The 16,687-nt window shown below is 44.3% G+C and overlaps 2 protein-coding genes across 8 annotated transcripts in view; one reads left to right on the top strand and one right to left on the bottom strand.

The window, feature by feature from the left end:
• Positions 1-2,285, top strand: part of CTBP2 (C-terminal binding protein 2) — a 114,403-nt gene extending 112,118 nt beyond the window's left edge. For all 5 annotated transcript variants that reach the window (XM_068689115.1, XM_068689116.1, XM_068689119.1 and 2 more), the window contains one exon: positions 731-2,285. In XM_068689115.1, the coding sequence (XP_068545216.1) occupies positions 731-911 (181 nt within the window). In that variant the 3' untranslated portion in view covers positions 912-2,285. The remainder of the gene's footprint in view (positions 1-730) is intronic.
• A 1,542-nt stretch (positions 2,286-3,827) lies between these two features.
• Positions 3,828-16,687, bottom strand: part of ZRANB1 (zinc finger RANBP2-type containing 1) — a 35,558-nt gene continuing 22,698 nt past the window's right edge. For all 3 annotated transcript variants that reach the window (XM_068689114.1, XM_068689112.1, XM_068689113.1), the window contains exons 6-11: positions 15,246-15,317; positions 14,476-14,674; positions 11,681-11,801; positions 10,688-10,817; positions 7,435-7,664; positions 3,828-6,551 (exon numbers count right to left, since the gene is read on the bottom strand). In XM_068689114.1, coding sequence (XP_068545215.1) covers positions 6,333-6,551; positions 7,435-7,664; positions 10,688-10,817; positions 11,681-11,801; positions 14,476-14,674; positions 15,246-15,317 — 971 coding nt within the window. In that variant the 3' untranslated portion in view covers positions 3,828-6,332. The remainder of the gene's footprint in view (positions 6,552-7,434; positions 7,665-10,687; positions 10,818-11,680; positions 11,802-14,475; positions 14,675-15,245; positions 15,318-16,687) is intronic.

The following is a 16,687-nucleotide window of genomic DNA, read 5'->3' as shown; positions in this document are numbered from 1 at the left end:
TCAGATCCCTGTGCTCTTAAAGCACACGGTTTGTGTTCAAACAGCCTTTAAATAACACTGAGACGAGGAAGTTCCCTTTCAGGGATTAAGATTTCGGTTCATTCAGCTCTTCTAATTTTAGTATTAAGCATGTGGAGTTCAGGGAAACAATGCCATGTGGGCTGGGGCAACCTGGCTGCATTGAAATACCTTGGCAATTAGTGGCAATATCCACTGTGCTGGCATCGTCCTCGTGTCCCCTCTATCACTGGGGTATTTGGGGATTGTCACAGGGATCTACAGAAACAAAACCCGTTCCCTCCCCTTTCAGAGCATGAAGTGCATCGGCTCAGCGAGTGATGTGTGCCCTCAAACACGCCAGGGATTTGGTTGCAGCTTGCTCAGGGGTTAAAACCAACCCAAAGCAAACACAACCAGAGTTTGGTTGCAGCCTCTGCTTGCAAATCCCTACTTTGGGCTTCGGCACCACGCCTCCAGCCGTGCTGCTCGTGGGTAGCACCATGTAGGTGACAGTGCCAGCGTTTATTGCCACGATCCGTGATAGTTTTGCACAAAGGGAAGGATCAGGAAGCTGGGTCACGCACATGAAATGAGAAATAGCAACGCTGCCCCTGCCAGTGCTGGCAGAAAGGTGGCACCTCTCTGTTCCCCTGCCCTCCGTGGCCTCTGCCGGGCTCGCTGGGCCATCGGGGCTGTGACAAACCCTTCCTCTCTGTGTCCCCCCTGCCAGGTACCCCCCCGGGATGGTGAGCGTCGCGCCGGGAGGCATCCCAGCGGCCATGGAGGGCATCATTCCCGGCGGCATCCCCGTCACCCACAACCTGCCCACCGTGGCGCACCCCTCGCAAGCTCCGTCGCCGAACCAGCCCACGAAACACGGGGACAACAGGGAACATCCCAACGAGCAATAGCAGCTAATTTAAAATAAAAAACAAAAACAAAAAAAACACTCAATAAACTTGGGACCAAGAGACATTGGAAAAGAAGTTATACACGGACTGAAAAAAAAAAACAAAACAAAACAAAAAAAGAATTTGATACGGAATTTGTAATGTTGATTTTGGACAGATGCATCATTGATGTTCCAGTGTTAAGGACCCAGTGCTGGCAGTCAAGCCTGGGGGGAAGCCCTGAAGAAGTCACCCGCTTGCTGCAGCGCTGAAACCTAGGACGTGAGACATTAATGAGCGCCTTCTGTTATTGTGTGTTCAGTTTCCTTCATCTGTGCATCAATCACATGAAATAAAAATAGATTTTTTTCTCCCCTCGATTCCTTGGGAAGGGCAGGGCTTCTGCACCTGTCTCCAAACAATTGCAGCGAGCAATCCTTACCGAGTTAACATAGAAATTTAAGAGGAAACCATTATGTGGCTTCAGCCCTTTCCTTACTCTCGCACCCGCTCACCTCTCCTACCAGGAGGCAGCGATACCGGCTCAGGAGCAGAAGAAAAATAAGCTCGGATCCGTTTCGGGGTCCCCCGGGGCCGGCGACACGTGCCCGAAGTTCTCCCGAGAGGCTCGAGCCGAGCTGCAGCCACCCCGGCTGGGAGGGCCCCAAAATCCCGAAAAAAAAACCCAATGGCCAGGCTCTTCTCTGCCCCTACACTGAATAAAGTAGCTGTGCATCCGCCTACGCCCTGCAATGATGCAAGGAAAAAAAAAAAAAAAAACATAAAAAAAATATATAAAAAAAAAAGAAGAAAGTATTATTACGTTTCACACACTATTTGTACTCAAATATATTTTCTCAGTTTGAAATCTGCAGCTATTTTATCAAGTGGAAAAGTCTTGAGCTGGAAAGGGTTCAAGAATAATGTTGCATTTCCTTATGTCTCAGGAAACACTTTTTATGGTAACTTGTCAGACTGTCTATGAACAAAACCCACTTTTTTAGACATGGATAAAAGTCTTCTTTTCTTCACGTGCTATTTTATACAAGAACACTTCAAAACGTGTTATTAGCTGTGACTGATTTTAACAAATCCTATTAGATTTGTATCAACTAGTTACATGTTATATTCATAGTCTTTTGTGAATCATCGCCTTTTTGTTTTTGCGATGGCCTATTTTGAGCCTTTGTATGGGTACATTCCTGTTTCTGTGACAAGAAAATCTTAAACTGTCCCAAACAGAAAAAGAAAAAAAAAAAGAAGAAAAAGAAAAAAAAAGCAATGGCTATCAGATGTTTTGTTTTAGTGTGTTACCGTTCCTGTATTTGTTTATTGTAAAGGTGGACATTTAGCGTTCAGTGCAGTTTTCAATAAAAAGTGATAAAATTTCTAAAATTTCTGGAAGGGAAGAGCTCTCGCTGCCGCTTCGCTGCTGCAGGACGTGCCTGCTGCGTTCCCAAAGCGCTGCCCCAACCGTGGGCAGCGGAAAAGAGGAGGGTTTTAGTGGAAAAGAGGAGGGTGTCCCCGTGCTACACAGGCAGCTACACCTCGCGCTCCTTTTTGTACCTCCCTGAGCTGTGAGGCGTCGATGAAGGGCTGAAGAGCAAAGCTGAAAGGTGCCCGGGTGGCTCCACGTCCACCCCATCCTTTGCAGGGTGCCTGCAGGCAGGCGGGCTTGGAAAGGGACTAAGAAAAAAGCTGAAACCAAAAAAGCTCTCGGTTACAAAACTCTGTATTTTGATTTAAATTAAGCTGAAAACTAATTACCAGCTTCACACGCGTTAAAAAGGAGGTTGCGTGCCCGCTCGCAGAGCACGCCGCTGATTAGCAACAAACCGAGGGCGAAACAGGTCGGGTGCAGAGGTCATGGGGAACAGCACATGAAGGAAATGTTCAACTGATGTTAAGATTTGGAGTTGTTTTAAAATAATCTGGTGCTTCCGTTCGCTTGTGAACAGCCGGCTCACAGGGGCAAGGATGTTCCTGGGGGCCAGGTCTCGGACCCGCAGCTCCACGTGCAGCCGCTGCCAGCAGCGGGCTCGGCCCCAAAAGTCAAGGGATTTCAAAACCCCAGGGGCTGTGGGGTCTGTCCGTACCTGGCCTCCTCTCAATGCCAGGGCAGCGTCTGCTGAAGGGCCACCAGCTGAGCAGGGGGAGAAGTTGAGAGGTGCAGAGGGTCACTGACCAAGGGAAGCTCCCTAGGGATGGCCAGCAGCGTTAAGGTACCCCCCCCGATGGGTTCACGTGCCCGTTGTGCAAACACCAAGAGGCACCAGGGGAAGGAAAAAGGGAAAAGTATCCCCAGGGAATAGGGAAAAGCAACGTGAGGAACCAGGCTGCAGGTTTCAAGTGGGATGTTATTAGGCAAGGAAAGGGGAGACGAACAGTTGCTGCTGAAGATCTGCGCCCGGTGCTCTGCTGACAGCCACGCTGGAGAAGGGCACGGAGGGAGCCTGGAGGAAGGGCAGAGGAGCTTCAAACAAGCAGCCTGAAGGTGACAAACACTCTAAATAAAGCCACACACAAAATAAAAAGGGTGAAGGGAAAAGGGAAAAGCAGCAAATGAAAGGTTTGTGGGTGTTTCGAGACTTTTCTTGTTAGCGGTGTAACCAACTGCTGGGGGTATTTGCCATGAGCCGTGCAGCAGAGCTCTGGAAGAACCCAGAATTGTTAAATTTTAATGTATTAAAAACCGAAGAGATACAGGGATTGTCACCGAGGAGATCATAAATAAAACCAGGAAAATGAGCAGGCGTGAAGGAGTGACGAAACACCAAGTTGTGTGCTGGGCATGGGGAAAGAGACACCGGGAAACGAGGCTGTGTGTGTACCTGCTGCCCGGCTGCAAGGTGACATTTGCAAATTAATCTCCCATTTGTAAACCTCCAAGCATGCAAGTGAAGGAGAGCACCCATTAACGTACACTGACTACCGGGCTAGCACAAAGCCGGGGTTTGCATCTCTTTAATCTACAGGTACATGAGGTTTGGATTACTTTGATTTTGAAAAAAAAAAAAAAAAAAAAAAAGAAACTTCACCAGATCCGAAGCGAGCTGGGAAGCTCGTTAACCTGAACATACCATGTTACAGCACATCAGAACAGAACAATAATGATTAAGAAAGCCAAGAGCTCTGGAGTACCAGGACTGTCCTCTCATACCAGAACCAGACAGACATCAGAGAGCACGGTGCATGCTTTTAGGGCAGCTGCAACTGTGTGGGGAACGGCCCCGTGCCACGGAAAGGTGGCGGTGGGGACGCTGGGCCCACGTCCAGCGGCAGGAGGTGAGGGAAGGCGTGCTGTGCGGCGTGGCTCAGGGTACTTTTCACATTAGTTGGTTATTCTCCCCATGTCACAAGGAAGCCTTGCTTCCCGAAACGGAACATTACTGCAAGAAGTGGAGGGTAACGCTTCGCACACCCCTTGAAGCAGCCTGCTGAAGGTAGGAGCTTATCTCAAATGCTGGGCCCTGGGGGAGCTGGGATGCGAGTTACAGCGAGCTTCTTTACCTGTCCTTCACCCTGAGCCCTGGCAGACTGCTCAGGCCACGTAAAATCCCATCCCAGCTCACCCAGTGCTCAGCGCCTCTGACAGCAAAGCTTTAGGTCATCAGCTCGACGAGGAATAAAAGGGTTTCGCTTGCAAGTTAAGAAAAAAAGGACAAAATAATACCAGTTTAGGAAGCGAACTCGAAACAGGACCGTATGCTTGTCAGAAAACCTCTTCGGTATCAGCAGCTTGCCTATTTAGTTCAGGTAAACCAGACGGCTATTGCAGCTAAACATGCACTCTTTTACCTGAAAGTTTGCGCATGCACCAACCAGAGGAGCTAAAATGGCCAAAAACGTGAAGACATTTCATAATAAACCTCCATGAAATCTGTGATGGGAAAATTGCTAAGTTAATACAGTACTTCATTATTTCTAGGCTTTTGGTGTCGTCACCAAGTTTCTGTAGGAGTTGTGCACATTTCAACACCAATCTAAGCAGCATTTGGAAGAAAAAAAAAAAGCAGCAAGTTCCTCCGGGTTTCCATAGCTCTCAACTACATAAAAATATGTGCTATGGGGCTTCGTTCCAAATTCTAATTAAAACAATTTCAGCTACTGCAAAAAATTCCTTATTCAACCACCACACCATCAAAAGTGCTTTTCAAGAAAACCTGAATTGCACTGTATATGTAAAAACTGGCATTAACCTTTAGTGTTTAAGTGAGATTTTTAGATAAACTTTATCCATTACAGGTTACATGGCTAAAGTTATCAAATATAATAAAATTTCTACTGGAGAATATACTCTGAACTTACAATCTTAGGAACTTACATAAGTATGGCCACATCAATCAACATGCAAGAAATTCCCAGGCTTACATACTGAGAAATATATAACAGTGCTTTTAAAAACAACTTTAGCATAGTTTCTTCTTCTCAATCAGATGTGATGACCAAGGAATAACCCTTTAAAAAGATGGTTTTTCATTTGCAGCAATGTTTAAGGTGATGAAAGAGTAAATGATGCGATGAGATATAGTTTGTATCACAGCAAGACAAAAGTTTGGACGATACAAAATTATCAATCAGGGCTGAGTCGTCAAATTTCACACAATTTGGTTTAGTATATGCTCACTGGAAAAAAAAATCCATATATTTTAGGTCACTTCTCTGAATAAATATTCTTAAGTATATCGAAGGGAATCTATTAACTATTAAAGGAAGAAAAAAAGACAAAAAAAAACTTTTTCAGGAAGCAAATCATTTCACTCAATGAAAAATTTACCTTCTCTTCCAGTTTGTTTCATAGTGTTCAGATTTTATTTTGTGGGCACAGCAGTAACTGAAGCATTAGTAAATAACGAGTGTATTTCTGCTGATGACTTGCTGTGGGTATTTTGTGCAAACAAAAAAATCCTGACCATCTGACCTGGGCACTAGTGAGATTTCACATCAAAGGGCCTTTCACAGAAGGGTGTCAGAGTATCTAAAGGTGATGCAGAATCCCAAGTTCTACTGGGAGAGGATCTCAGAGGGAAGAGAAATCCATCTAACGTGTGTGCTTTCGTAAGTGCCCTTATTTGAAAAATTTCTTTGCAATAATTAAGATGCTGGTATACTTTTCCTATTACACAACCTCTTACACAACCACATGCGGTACATTTATAGACAGATTTACAATCAGAAAGAAAAAGTGTTTGTTTCTCCTGTCTTGATAATAAAATTAGCTGTTTTGTTTCTTTTTCTTTGTTTTTATACAAACTGTAGTCCAGCCCATTTAGTGCTCTCCACGCAGCAGATGAGCTTCTAGACTCTCCCCATGCTGGTTCGAGAAATCCTTTGCAGCATGTTGCTTCTAGAATTAGGTCGTTCCACCACGAACAGCTACAGCACAACCCTAACTCCAGGTCAGACGCTACGCGCTGGTGACTTCCCGCCCCCGTCCCACCCTCACTCGTCGTCGTCATCCTCGTCTTCCTCGCCGTCGGAAAGGGATGTGCACGGGCGGATCTGGCGGTAGCGATCCAGCCACTTCTCCACCATCTGGGTGACGAGAGGGTGGTTGCGCCGCCGAGAGCTCTTCTGCATTGCCACGAGGACCCCTCCTTCCGTCACACAGCAGTCCAGCCACTCCCGCAGCAGCTTCTCCTGCTGCTCCTCGTTACCTATCTTTGGGGGAGAGAAGACAGGTTGAGAACGAGGCCTGGAACATGACCAGCAGCTCTGCAGCAGCCACCTGTGAGGTTCTGAACCACCTCTGTTAGGGAAGCAAGGTTTTCTTTTCCTCCATGCTAGCAGTATCAGCATACAACAAACACAACATCTCAGTCTCCACAAGTCAAACCAACGCACTCTGATTTTTCAACCAGGATTTGAAAGCTCTGGTAATGTTCTCCAGCTATTTTTCTGCTGAATTTTCCAAACAGGTATTTGCAACGTGTTTGTCCTACATTTCAATCAGTTGTGAGAAGCTAATTATTTACAGAAGGCACAAAGCGTAGGGATGACAGGTCCTACAAGAGCTTTCTGTTTACAAAGCAGCTTTCAGCAGCCTAGCAGTACTTGACACAGAGCACTTGCTCTTGTAAGACATTACTAAAACGTAAAAGCACCCCTCCTTAAACTCTGAAGTTGATACTTTCTCTCCTTCATTTACCAGATGCCCACCTTTTGCAGTGACTTCGTGTTTCCATCCCTTCCCTCATGTAAGCACTTTACTGAGCTGGTTCCCTGTCATTACTGTGTCCATTAAAGAAGAAACAAGTTGTGTTTCATTAGGAACGTATAGGTAACCCGTGCTGTAAATACCTGCCAATGCTTCTGCTGCATTCATTAAAAAGCATTCAGCTGGCATTAGTGTCAGAATCCTTATTTCTAGGCCCTTTCAAGGTACACTTGCAGAGTGTATTTACATTCAGCTTACAGAACTATCAACAAACATCGAGGATGGGGGAAAAATATCTTCCCGAATCAGCCTGGATGATGGGAAGGGAGCAAAACCACTGGAGCTGCAGAGCTTGCTGAGGCCACCAGCTGCAGGAACAGCTCTTACCTCCTGAGCAGAAAGGAAGTGAATGTGCAATAGTTTCCTCTCGCTGTCCACCAAGGGCAGAAAGGTAACGGTGACATCGTCGTCAGTGTTGAGGTTAGCACCAGCACCTCGATTGCCATACCCGTCGTTCTCCATGGCAACCAGAGCAGAGAAATGGCCCCTCGTGTAGCCCAGAGCGATGGGACTCTTCCAGCAGAAACTCTGTTCCCACAACAAAGGCAAATACACACCTGTGGGGCAGAGCAAAGGGCAAGACTCAGAGCTATGGGAAGCATCTTCATGCACAGCTTTTGGCTAAACGGATTTTATTTTTATTTTTATTTTTTTTTAATTTTTTTTTTTTTACCAGAACAGTTCTACCACCTGCTTGCAAAGGCCTCTCGTTAAAGGCATGTCCTGCACGAAGCAGGATTCTGCATCCAAGCATGTGGCCCATCCCCAAGACAATCGGGCTTCCCAGCAGCGTTGTGTAAATGGATTAAATCAGCCCGCAACCACCACGCGTGGTGTCTCCAGAAACAAGAGCTGACACTATTTTGCTCACGTGTGAAAAAAAAATCACTCGTGTCACAGGCTTTAAGAGAAATTGCCGTTTTTCTCCCTACCCTTTTTAGCACTAAAGCCAGTAATTCGCTCGAGGTGCGGCAATAAACCCAGAATAAACCTCCTAACAAACCCAGAGCTCTTTTCTTCTAGGAACGTAAACAATTCTCGGTGTGTACTGCTGCAAGACAACTTGGGCAAAAGCATGCCTCACCTTGTGACAGTTTAAAAATAGCCGTGCACAAACTGAAGTGCACACGTAGCATAGCAACCTCCCGTACTACAGCTGCTGCCAGCGAGTCAGGAGCAGGCGCTGCGGCTCAGCAAGGCGCTCCGCTTCTCCTCCTGCATCCACGGACGGGGCAGGGCAGCAGAAAATGGAAATCTGAGGCAGGGGGTGGATTTGGAGGCTTGACACAAGTTCAGAACTCAATTTTGCTTTGCTACAACAGAAGTCAGTATGGGCTACACCAGTATTTGTCCCTTTCCCCCCGTTCTTTAACCGGGGAGCAAGGGAAATCTAAAAAGAGTTGGAAAGACACAGAGCTGCACAAGTTTTTATTACAAAAATCTGGATTTGAGGACAAATCCATAGAGCATCTTCTTAGGGTGACCGCTCCTCCCTTTCTTCCCACCAGCTGCAAGGAGCTGTCATCAGGTCCTACCCGGTTCCGCTCAGAAGTGGGACTGATCTGTTCACGTCAGGATGTGCATTTATAAGAGAAAATGTGACAAATTGAGTCGGGAGGGTGAAGATTGACAGAAACTCCACAGAAAATGAAGAGCAGGGGGCTAACGCCTACCCTGGCAGCCATCCACGCAGGATTTGGTTTCCCAAACCTGAGCTGATGGTTTCGGTCACCTTTTCTCCTCTTTAATTTTAAAAGCTGTACGTTCACACCACTGAGTGCACGCAGCTAGACCAGGAGAATACATCAGGCTGGGTAAACAGATCTTTCGCTGCCAAAGCCTTAATATTTAAAGAAGCATTAACAGTCAGTGGCCATCCAGGTAACAGGTCTGACACTTACGGGATTCACAGCAGGCTCACAAAACCCTGAGCATGCCTCAAAGCTGCTGAGAAGGGGGCACTTGCTCAGCAGAGCTCACGAGCACAGCAGCAGCTTTGTACCATCCCAGGAGACCCGTCTCAGCAGCTCGTGCTACCCTGCGTGCAAGCGCTGCACAGCTACTGGGCTTCAGCTGTGCTGAGCATTTAATTAGCACACATTAACCACAAAAATGTGGTTGGACGGGGAGAGAAGCAACTTCAGGTCACTTGAGACAGGACTCCTGCGTTCACCTGTTGGTGTTGTGTGTCTGGACGGATGGATGCAGCTCGTGGCAGCCACACATCATTAATATTTGTCCGACTGAATTCCTGGAAACGGGCCTAGCACAAGGCTGCCTCGGGCACCCGGTTACCTCCTGGTTCACGGGGCAAGGGAACTATTGCAGCACGGTTAGGCTGCCGCACACTTCCTTGCCTCAATGCCCAATTACAAAATAAAACTGTTTTGCAAACCGTTCAGTCTTTAAGTTAAAAAACAAAAACCCGAAGTGTGATATCTGTATGACTGTTCTTCCCCAGACTTCCCTCTATCATCTCAAATCACAGATAACATGCAACTATGAGTACCAAATTTCACGCTCTTCAAAGAATTTCACTTCCCCATTCCTCACACAGGGCACTTGGTCGCCACCCAAAACTTACAAGCCCAACAGCTTCTCAGATCTTCTGAGGACTGCAGTCTCCAGGAAGCCTTCAGTAAGCAGTTACATTTGACTGTAACACCACAGCCCGGAATTCTTCTAATTATTATGGGTTTGCCACCTCTCTCAGCTTACTTTATGCTTAAATAATCAAAAGGGGCTTCTAGGATCTGCCTAATCTGGTACCTCCCACAACAGGCTGGCTGTAGAGCGTGTGAACAGAACCCCTTCCTTGTCAGCCTCTGGGGCATCCATGCCAGTGAGTGGCCACCTCCTTAATCAAGTACCACAGAAGTTCAGCTTTATCATTTTCCACCCTTTTTTACTCTCTCTACCTTTCCTTGTAAACCCCTGCCTCTTGCTTTGAGGGCAGCTCCTTTTCACTAAGGGCTGCTTCACAATTCACCTCCTACCATGCTGCAGGACGACAAGGCACACCCCTCCGTGCTGAAAAAACACCCAAACACATTACTCCCAAGAAATTATGCTAAAACAAAGAATACAAACACCTTTTGCCTGCCTCCCCCTGAGTTTATGAAGTACCCTGGAGAGCATCCCTCCAGAAATGCTAAATACAAGGTGAAGTGAACATATACAGCTGCTGCTGCTACCACCACCAAGGAGAATTTCAGATTCAGAATTTCAGGTTCCAGTTGTTGAGCCTCCCGTGTCTTACAGCAGAACAAACCACACGACTTCTGGTAAGTTCGCACCAACCAGAGCACCTTAAATAAATTATAGGTTAAGAGCTTGCTACGTGGAGGTCAAATGGCTTCTTTTACCCTGTGGTTCAAGGCAGCACATCCATCACAGAAAGAAAGGCTGAAAGTTCTGTGGGTTTTTTGTTTTTTAATGGCAAAAGAAAGCTTACATCAAATGCAACTCCAGCCCCTGCCATCTAGTAGCTTGTGTCATTCTCCTTTCTACTGCCTTTATGTTTACAGTTTATAACTAAACATTTTTTAATATTAAATCTAAAAAAAATATAAAGGCTTACCTTGAAAACGGGTATATCCTAATGTTTCTCCTCGGAAACTCTTAAAATATTTTACTCCATAAACTATAATTGGTCTTCTAAGAATATGTGCAAGTACAAAAATGTGTGTCTGCTCCAAACTTGCTCCAGGCTGCACCAAACATAAACAAAGAGAACATCTGAAAAGGAACTTACTCTCTCTACTTTGAAATTTGAAAAACATCCCCCAAATTGAGACAGAATGCTTTTAAGAGTGATCTGGTTTGACAAAAATTGAAGTAGAAGACTATTACATGTCAGTTACAGATAAGCAAAGAAACATTTCAGCCTGCAAAATAACTTAATCATCTGCAGTAATTCTTTGTCCCATCTCCACAATTCAATCTAACATCTCATCCCACAGTTAGTAGTGAAGCTCTGCAAAATATTTAGTCTAAAAATAAATTCACTTGTTTGGGGAAAGGTTAGGGTAAATATCTTTTGACGATGGGAAAAGAGCACGTCCAAAACAAATGACAGGAAAATAGCAACAATAAAAAACCACGCACATATGCTTTAGAAGAGGAGCTAAACTATTGCTATAGTTGGAAGCTTACTGAGATGCAATTCTCATTTTTGAGAGGTGGTGTAAATATCAAATTGCCAAATTCTCAATAGTTTAAGCTTACAGATTTACAGCTATGTTCCAGGAGATGCATGTTGCAAGAGGTAGGCTATTAAGCAGACCATTATGTACTAGTTTACTCTACAAACTTCATTTTGACACCAACGTAACGCAACTTTTTCATACTGTACTGCCTAACAGTAAGATCAAAATAAATTTTTAAATGAAGTTTTCCCAACTTGGCTGGAAGAGCCTACTCAGTAAGAGTTTAAGATCACTGGCTTCAGAGGAATGTTTTTCTTTGTAAAAGAAAACCCCTATTCCTGAAGAGCACTCTCAGTTCTTAAAATTTCTTTTCAGACACATTAAAACATCCTTTCCAATGGCAAGCAATGAAGAAGTTTTCTTACCTGGCTTGCAAGAGAGAGTATGAATGCCCAATCTTCCTGCCACTGTTCCTCACGCAACGAGAAATGTAAACCAAAGCTTTGGGAATACCACGATTCCCATTCTTTCCAGCGTGTATAGAACCTAAAACATGGGGGGAAGGCACAGAATGGTGAAGACAAAGATATGCACTCGTACAAAAATACATGCTGTATGTCTGACAGCAGCACTCAGCCCTTGTAACCCTTTATCCCAAATATGTAACAAACAATAAAAAAGACAGCATACATCAGGAAAATAGGTTTGTGGGTAGTTTTTGTTTAAGATCTTGATGAGACTCCATTTGCTAATCCTCATTTAAGAAATCACTTGTGATCGTCATGCCTGCAGCAAACATGCTGTAATAGATGCAGGTTCCTAACAGGCTCCTGGCTAGTTTGATAGTCTTGTAATAGCTTTTTTGAAGTCTTATTTAGCCTTATTTATTTTTGAAGTGTTGACCTATGGCAAACAAACCAAGACGTTCCATCTCATGTAAGACAATTACTCACTGTTCTCACACAAACAATACAGGTATTCTCTTCTTTAACCAGCTCATGTGCCAATTCACTCCACAGTGCCAGCAGATCAACTTCAAAAAGACTATAGTTAAGAAGCAGAATCTGTTTTATGTCAGCTTTTGGAGCAAAGAGGAGGGTAATATTACATGGGAGAGATATAGAGCAGCATGGATTGAAATTAAAGAATTAGATAGCAGAAAACACAACCGATCCCATTTATACTCTCTTAAGTCATAAGGTTTTAATTTCTGTTTTATTAAAAATAAGCACTTTATATGCTACTTCAGTCCCAGTGTTTTCTCTTTCTTAATCAACTACACAGAAAAATTACAACTGCATTAAAGAGCATACGCTGGCTTTTCAAATTTTAAACTCCATCCAACCACTGTAGTACCAAAAGACCCCAGCTTCGCATTAAGAACAGGGGTTTAGCCAAGACTGTGAAGCCAACATAGTTATTGTGAGGATAATATATCCTCACAATAATACACGTACAGGGCATCTTCTGGACTTACCTGGATCTGTTTCTATTCAAATGGGGCCCTCGGGCCCAAGCTGGAGCCCCGGGGGCTGCCCCTGGCCCCCAGTAGCACGTCTGTGCTGGGCGGGTGCCGCAGCCCTGGCACAGGCTGCCCAGAGAGGGGCTGGGGGCTCCTCCTGGAAAGCTTCAAACCCACCGGGACCTGGGGCTGGGCACCTTGCTTGGGGGGGGTTTAGGAACTCAGAAAGGAATTCTGGCTGAAGTCTGATGTATTTTCACCAACCAATGCCAGTTAATTCTTGAAGAATTTCCATCTAGAGGCAGATGAGTTCCTATCAAGGACACAGCTCTGCAGACGTGTGCTGCTTTTCCTAATGACAAGCTAGTACATAGCATTATGCAGGCTGAAGGTGAGCAACTGCATTCCAACAGCTATAAAGGTGCGTATGAACCAGATGAAACACACCCCTGTGCTTTCAACATGAATAAATACTAAATTCAGAATAAAATGCAACCTCTGCCTAGACTATGAGCTGAAAAGCTTACCCAGACTTACTACACTGTAAATAACGAGTGTAATGTTTGACACGAGAGTAAGCCAACAACAGCTCACGTTAACATTTTGAAAGACTGGTTTAAAGCTCAGTAGTCTGCTGCACGCTTTTGCATACCATGCTTGTTTTTGTTACCATAAAGCACAAAATCTGACCTGTCATAAATTTCTGTTCTGGCCTTAGAAGAACTGCCTGTGAGGCCAGGCACATTCCTGTGTGGTCAAGATGCACATTCCACTATAAACAACCGTAAAGCAGTGACAGAGCCATTCGGAGACACAATCTTAAGAGAAGAACAAAGCACCTCTGCACTGCATCCACCTCTGGATGCTAATTCTGAGTGTTTGGAGAAACAGCAAGTAGCTGGGGGCAGCACTCAAAGGCTACTTACACGTATCCCTACAGCTAACCTTCTTTGACTTCCTAAGAAAGGGGACAGGCTTTCCCTCTAGCACGCTGGCTGATAGTTTCTGTCCTTAATGGTAAGAATAAAAAAAAAAATTGACCTCCTCTGCCTTACGTTAGCCTCCACCAATATCCTGCCTTAGTCCCATTGCTCGCTTGGTGTTGGTGTAGACCAGCTGGGTTCCAACTATGAAGGTTCTCCTTCCAGAGGCAAACCACAGTATTGGAGTAAAGAAGGTTGCCAGCGTGAAACACCACAAGTTAATTCGGAAAGATACATTAATTCTACAGCCAAATGACAGCACTAGTGAAATGCCAACACTCTGTGCTTTACTGCCATTATCTGAGCAGACAGAACAGGAACAAAAAGAGCAGTACTGAATAAAGCTGTAACTGAGCAGATGGAAGGAAAACACTGAAAACTTTATATAGGAATTAAATGCTAACTTCTAACAATCTTCTGCAAACTGTCCACTGACAGCAACAACACACAGCATGTACATGATCTGCATTGAAGTACATGGAAATTCCACTTCTAACTGCTGCTAGTGCACTCCTGACAAGCACACAGCGTGAAATATTTACTTTGTTTTACCTGCTACTTGCTGAAGATCACAAACCGTGACTGATGTCAGGACGCCCAAGTTTCCAGCGGTGTGTTTAAAACAAACTAGAACTAGATTATGACGTGAATCACACTGATCCAACACCTTTGATCCACAGAGCCCAGAACAAATTTGCCTTTTTTAGTTGTTGGCATACTGCAATCAGCTACTGTGCTACGTGGAAAGCTGTCCCAAGCTGGCATAAAAACTCACCAATGTGAGCAGTCGTGTAAACTGTCGTGAAGAGCTTTCCGCAGCACTGAATCTTTGTCGTAAATGCCCCAAGTAGCTTGTAGTACTGAATCCAGCAGGCAGTCCCCTGCAGTCCGATTCCAAAGTGCATATAACCTGCTGTCCAAGCGGGTGCCCAGTTCCAGCGACCAGTTAATGATGGGAGATTCCTCTTCTAGCTCTGCAATATGAAAATTATTAAAAATCTCCTTTGCTTTTGAAGTTTGTGAATCCAAACAGCACATTAATGGCATAATCTCACCGATTTATCCATTTACATGAATAAAACTAATTTTCCCTCATGCTACAAATGTAGATGAACTGCAGCAGCAAAAGGAACTTCCCTGGGCTATGTGCTGTCAGGAAAAGGAAAAAAACATGCTAGCCTTAAAGAAACATCACATCAATTGCCTGAGGATTGCTACCAAAGAAGAAAACTGTTCAATTTTCTTTAAAGAGCACGTGACTTGAAGCTGTAAAGCTAACAAGCAAGCTAACAACAGAAGGACACACAATGAAATCCAAAGATGCATTATAAATAATTTCTAAGACTCCTTTCTCGCTCTGCCTCTTATATAGAATGTGAACATTAAAATAATTTCAGGGTGGAGATTAACTTGAAAGCATCAAATCTGTATTGAAAACACAACTTCAGGCAAAAATGCCATACTTATACATGTACATTTTATTGAAGAGAAATATTCTCTACTGCCAAGCAAAGAGAAATTCTAGCCGTTCTCAAGAACATTTACCTTTCTGAACATCTCTATCAAGTACTTCATCAAATAACTTCTCTTGGACTGTGGGCGGTAAGTCTTCAATATCTGGAAAAATTGGAAAATAAAAAAGTCATTTAGTGTTACCATAAAAGAGAAATGTTGCCAGTTGATGCTCAGGAGAATTTAACAGCTTTTGCCCTACCATCCCTAATGCCTTTTTGTAAAAACTCATCTTTCAGATCTGTCCTCTGCGATCACAGGCTTCACAGAGCACACTATTTTAAAATGGAGATCTCAGAGTGACCGTCACACCTCTTACACAGAAAGGATCGTCTCAGCACACGTGGAGTAAGAACAGATTTCTCTGAAGGTAAAAGTGAAGTAGGGAACCACGCTGACATGGAAAAAAAAGAGCATTTTCACCCCTACTGTATTTAGGACCGCTTCAATTCAGAGTAGCAGTTTTCCACCTTTCTGGAAGTCCTCCCCTGTCTGGTCTCACCCAGCGGAACTGTTTGCCAGGGGTCTTGGTCTCATACAGAAGACCAACTTTCAGGCATTTCATGTAGGCATCAGCAAAATAGTTTAGATAACCCCGATGGTCTGCAGGCCACAGCTTGCAGGTTAGAAGACAAAAAATGAGAAAACTACAGAGCTGGGGCATGGGAAGTGCCAGTGCTAGCAACTGCTCCAAGAGCTTTACAAACAGAGCCTGCAATTATACATCTGCATTAAAAGAGGCAAAGTTATGTGATGGGAGAAACTTGTGATTCCTGTATGCTGTCTAACAATCAACACCATCACACCTGCTAGAATGTACATCTTAGATGTAGAGCTTAGGGATATGGTTTAGTGGGGACTGTTAGTGTTAGGTCAGAGGTTGGACTCGATGATCTTGAGGTCTCTTCCAACCTAGAAATTCTGTGATTCTGTGAACTCCAACACGCTTATTCTTACTGGGCAAAAATATATATTACATATCTGCACACACACAGACACACGTAAGGGACTCTATATTGTATGGAAAAGGTAAGGGTATAAAAATAAGCCAGGCTTGCAACCATTTAGCCACAGGAGGCTCCAGACAGAATTCTTAGTGCTACTGCTTTATAAAAAGGACAGATGAATCTACTGACTACTGGGATTTACATATATGTATTTCATACCTCTGGTAGTACTTAAATAAAGGAAAACAGCTCATGATTATTTTTAAAAATCTTCTAATATTTTTTTGTTGTTTGGTTGGTTTATTAATGGGCAAGCAATTGAAAAACGTTCTCTTGATAAAGGACTGAAAACTAGCATAGTTATGGGAAAAATCCTATGAGAGCCCAGAAACATCTGAGCTCCCATCTTTACACAGCCTTTCCCTACATGACTCAACTTTTCTTCCATTTCCTCATGTCTAAAGAGAATAACAACTTCACAAGAAAGTTGTGCACTCTTCTACCTGTACATCAGAGTGTTAGTAAAGG

The sequence above is a fragment of the Anas acuta genome, chromosome 7, assembly GCF_963932015.1.
Source record: "Anas acuta chromosome 7, bAnaAcu1.1, whole genome shotgun sequence".
Taxonomy (NCBI): Eukaryota; Metazoa; Chordata; class Aves; order Anseriformes; family Anatidae; genus Anas; species Anas acuta.
The sequence above is the reverse complement of the archived record's forward strand: the minus strand, read 5'-3'. Positions and strand labels throughout refer to the sequence as shown.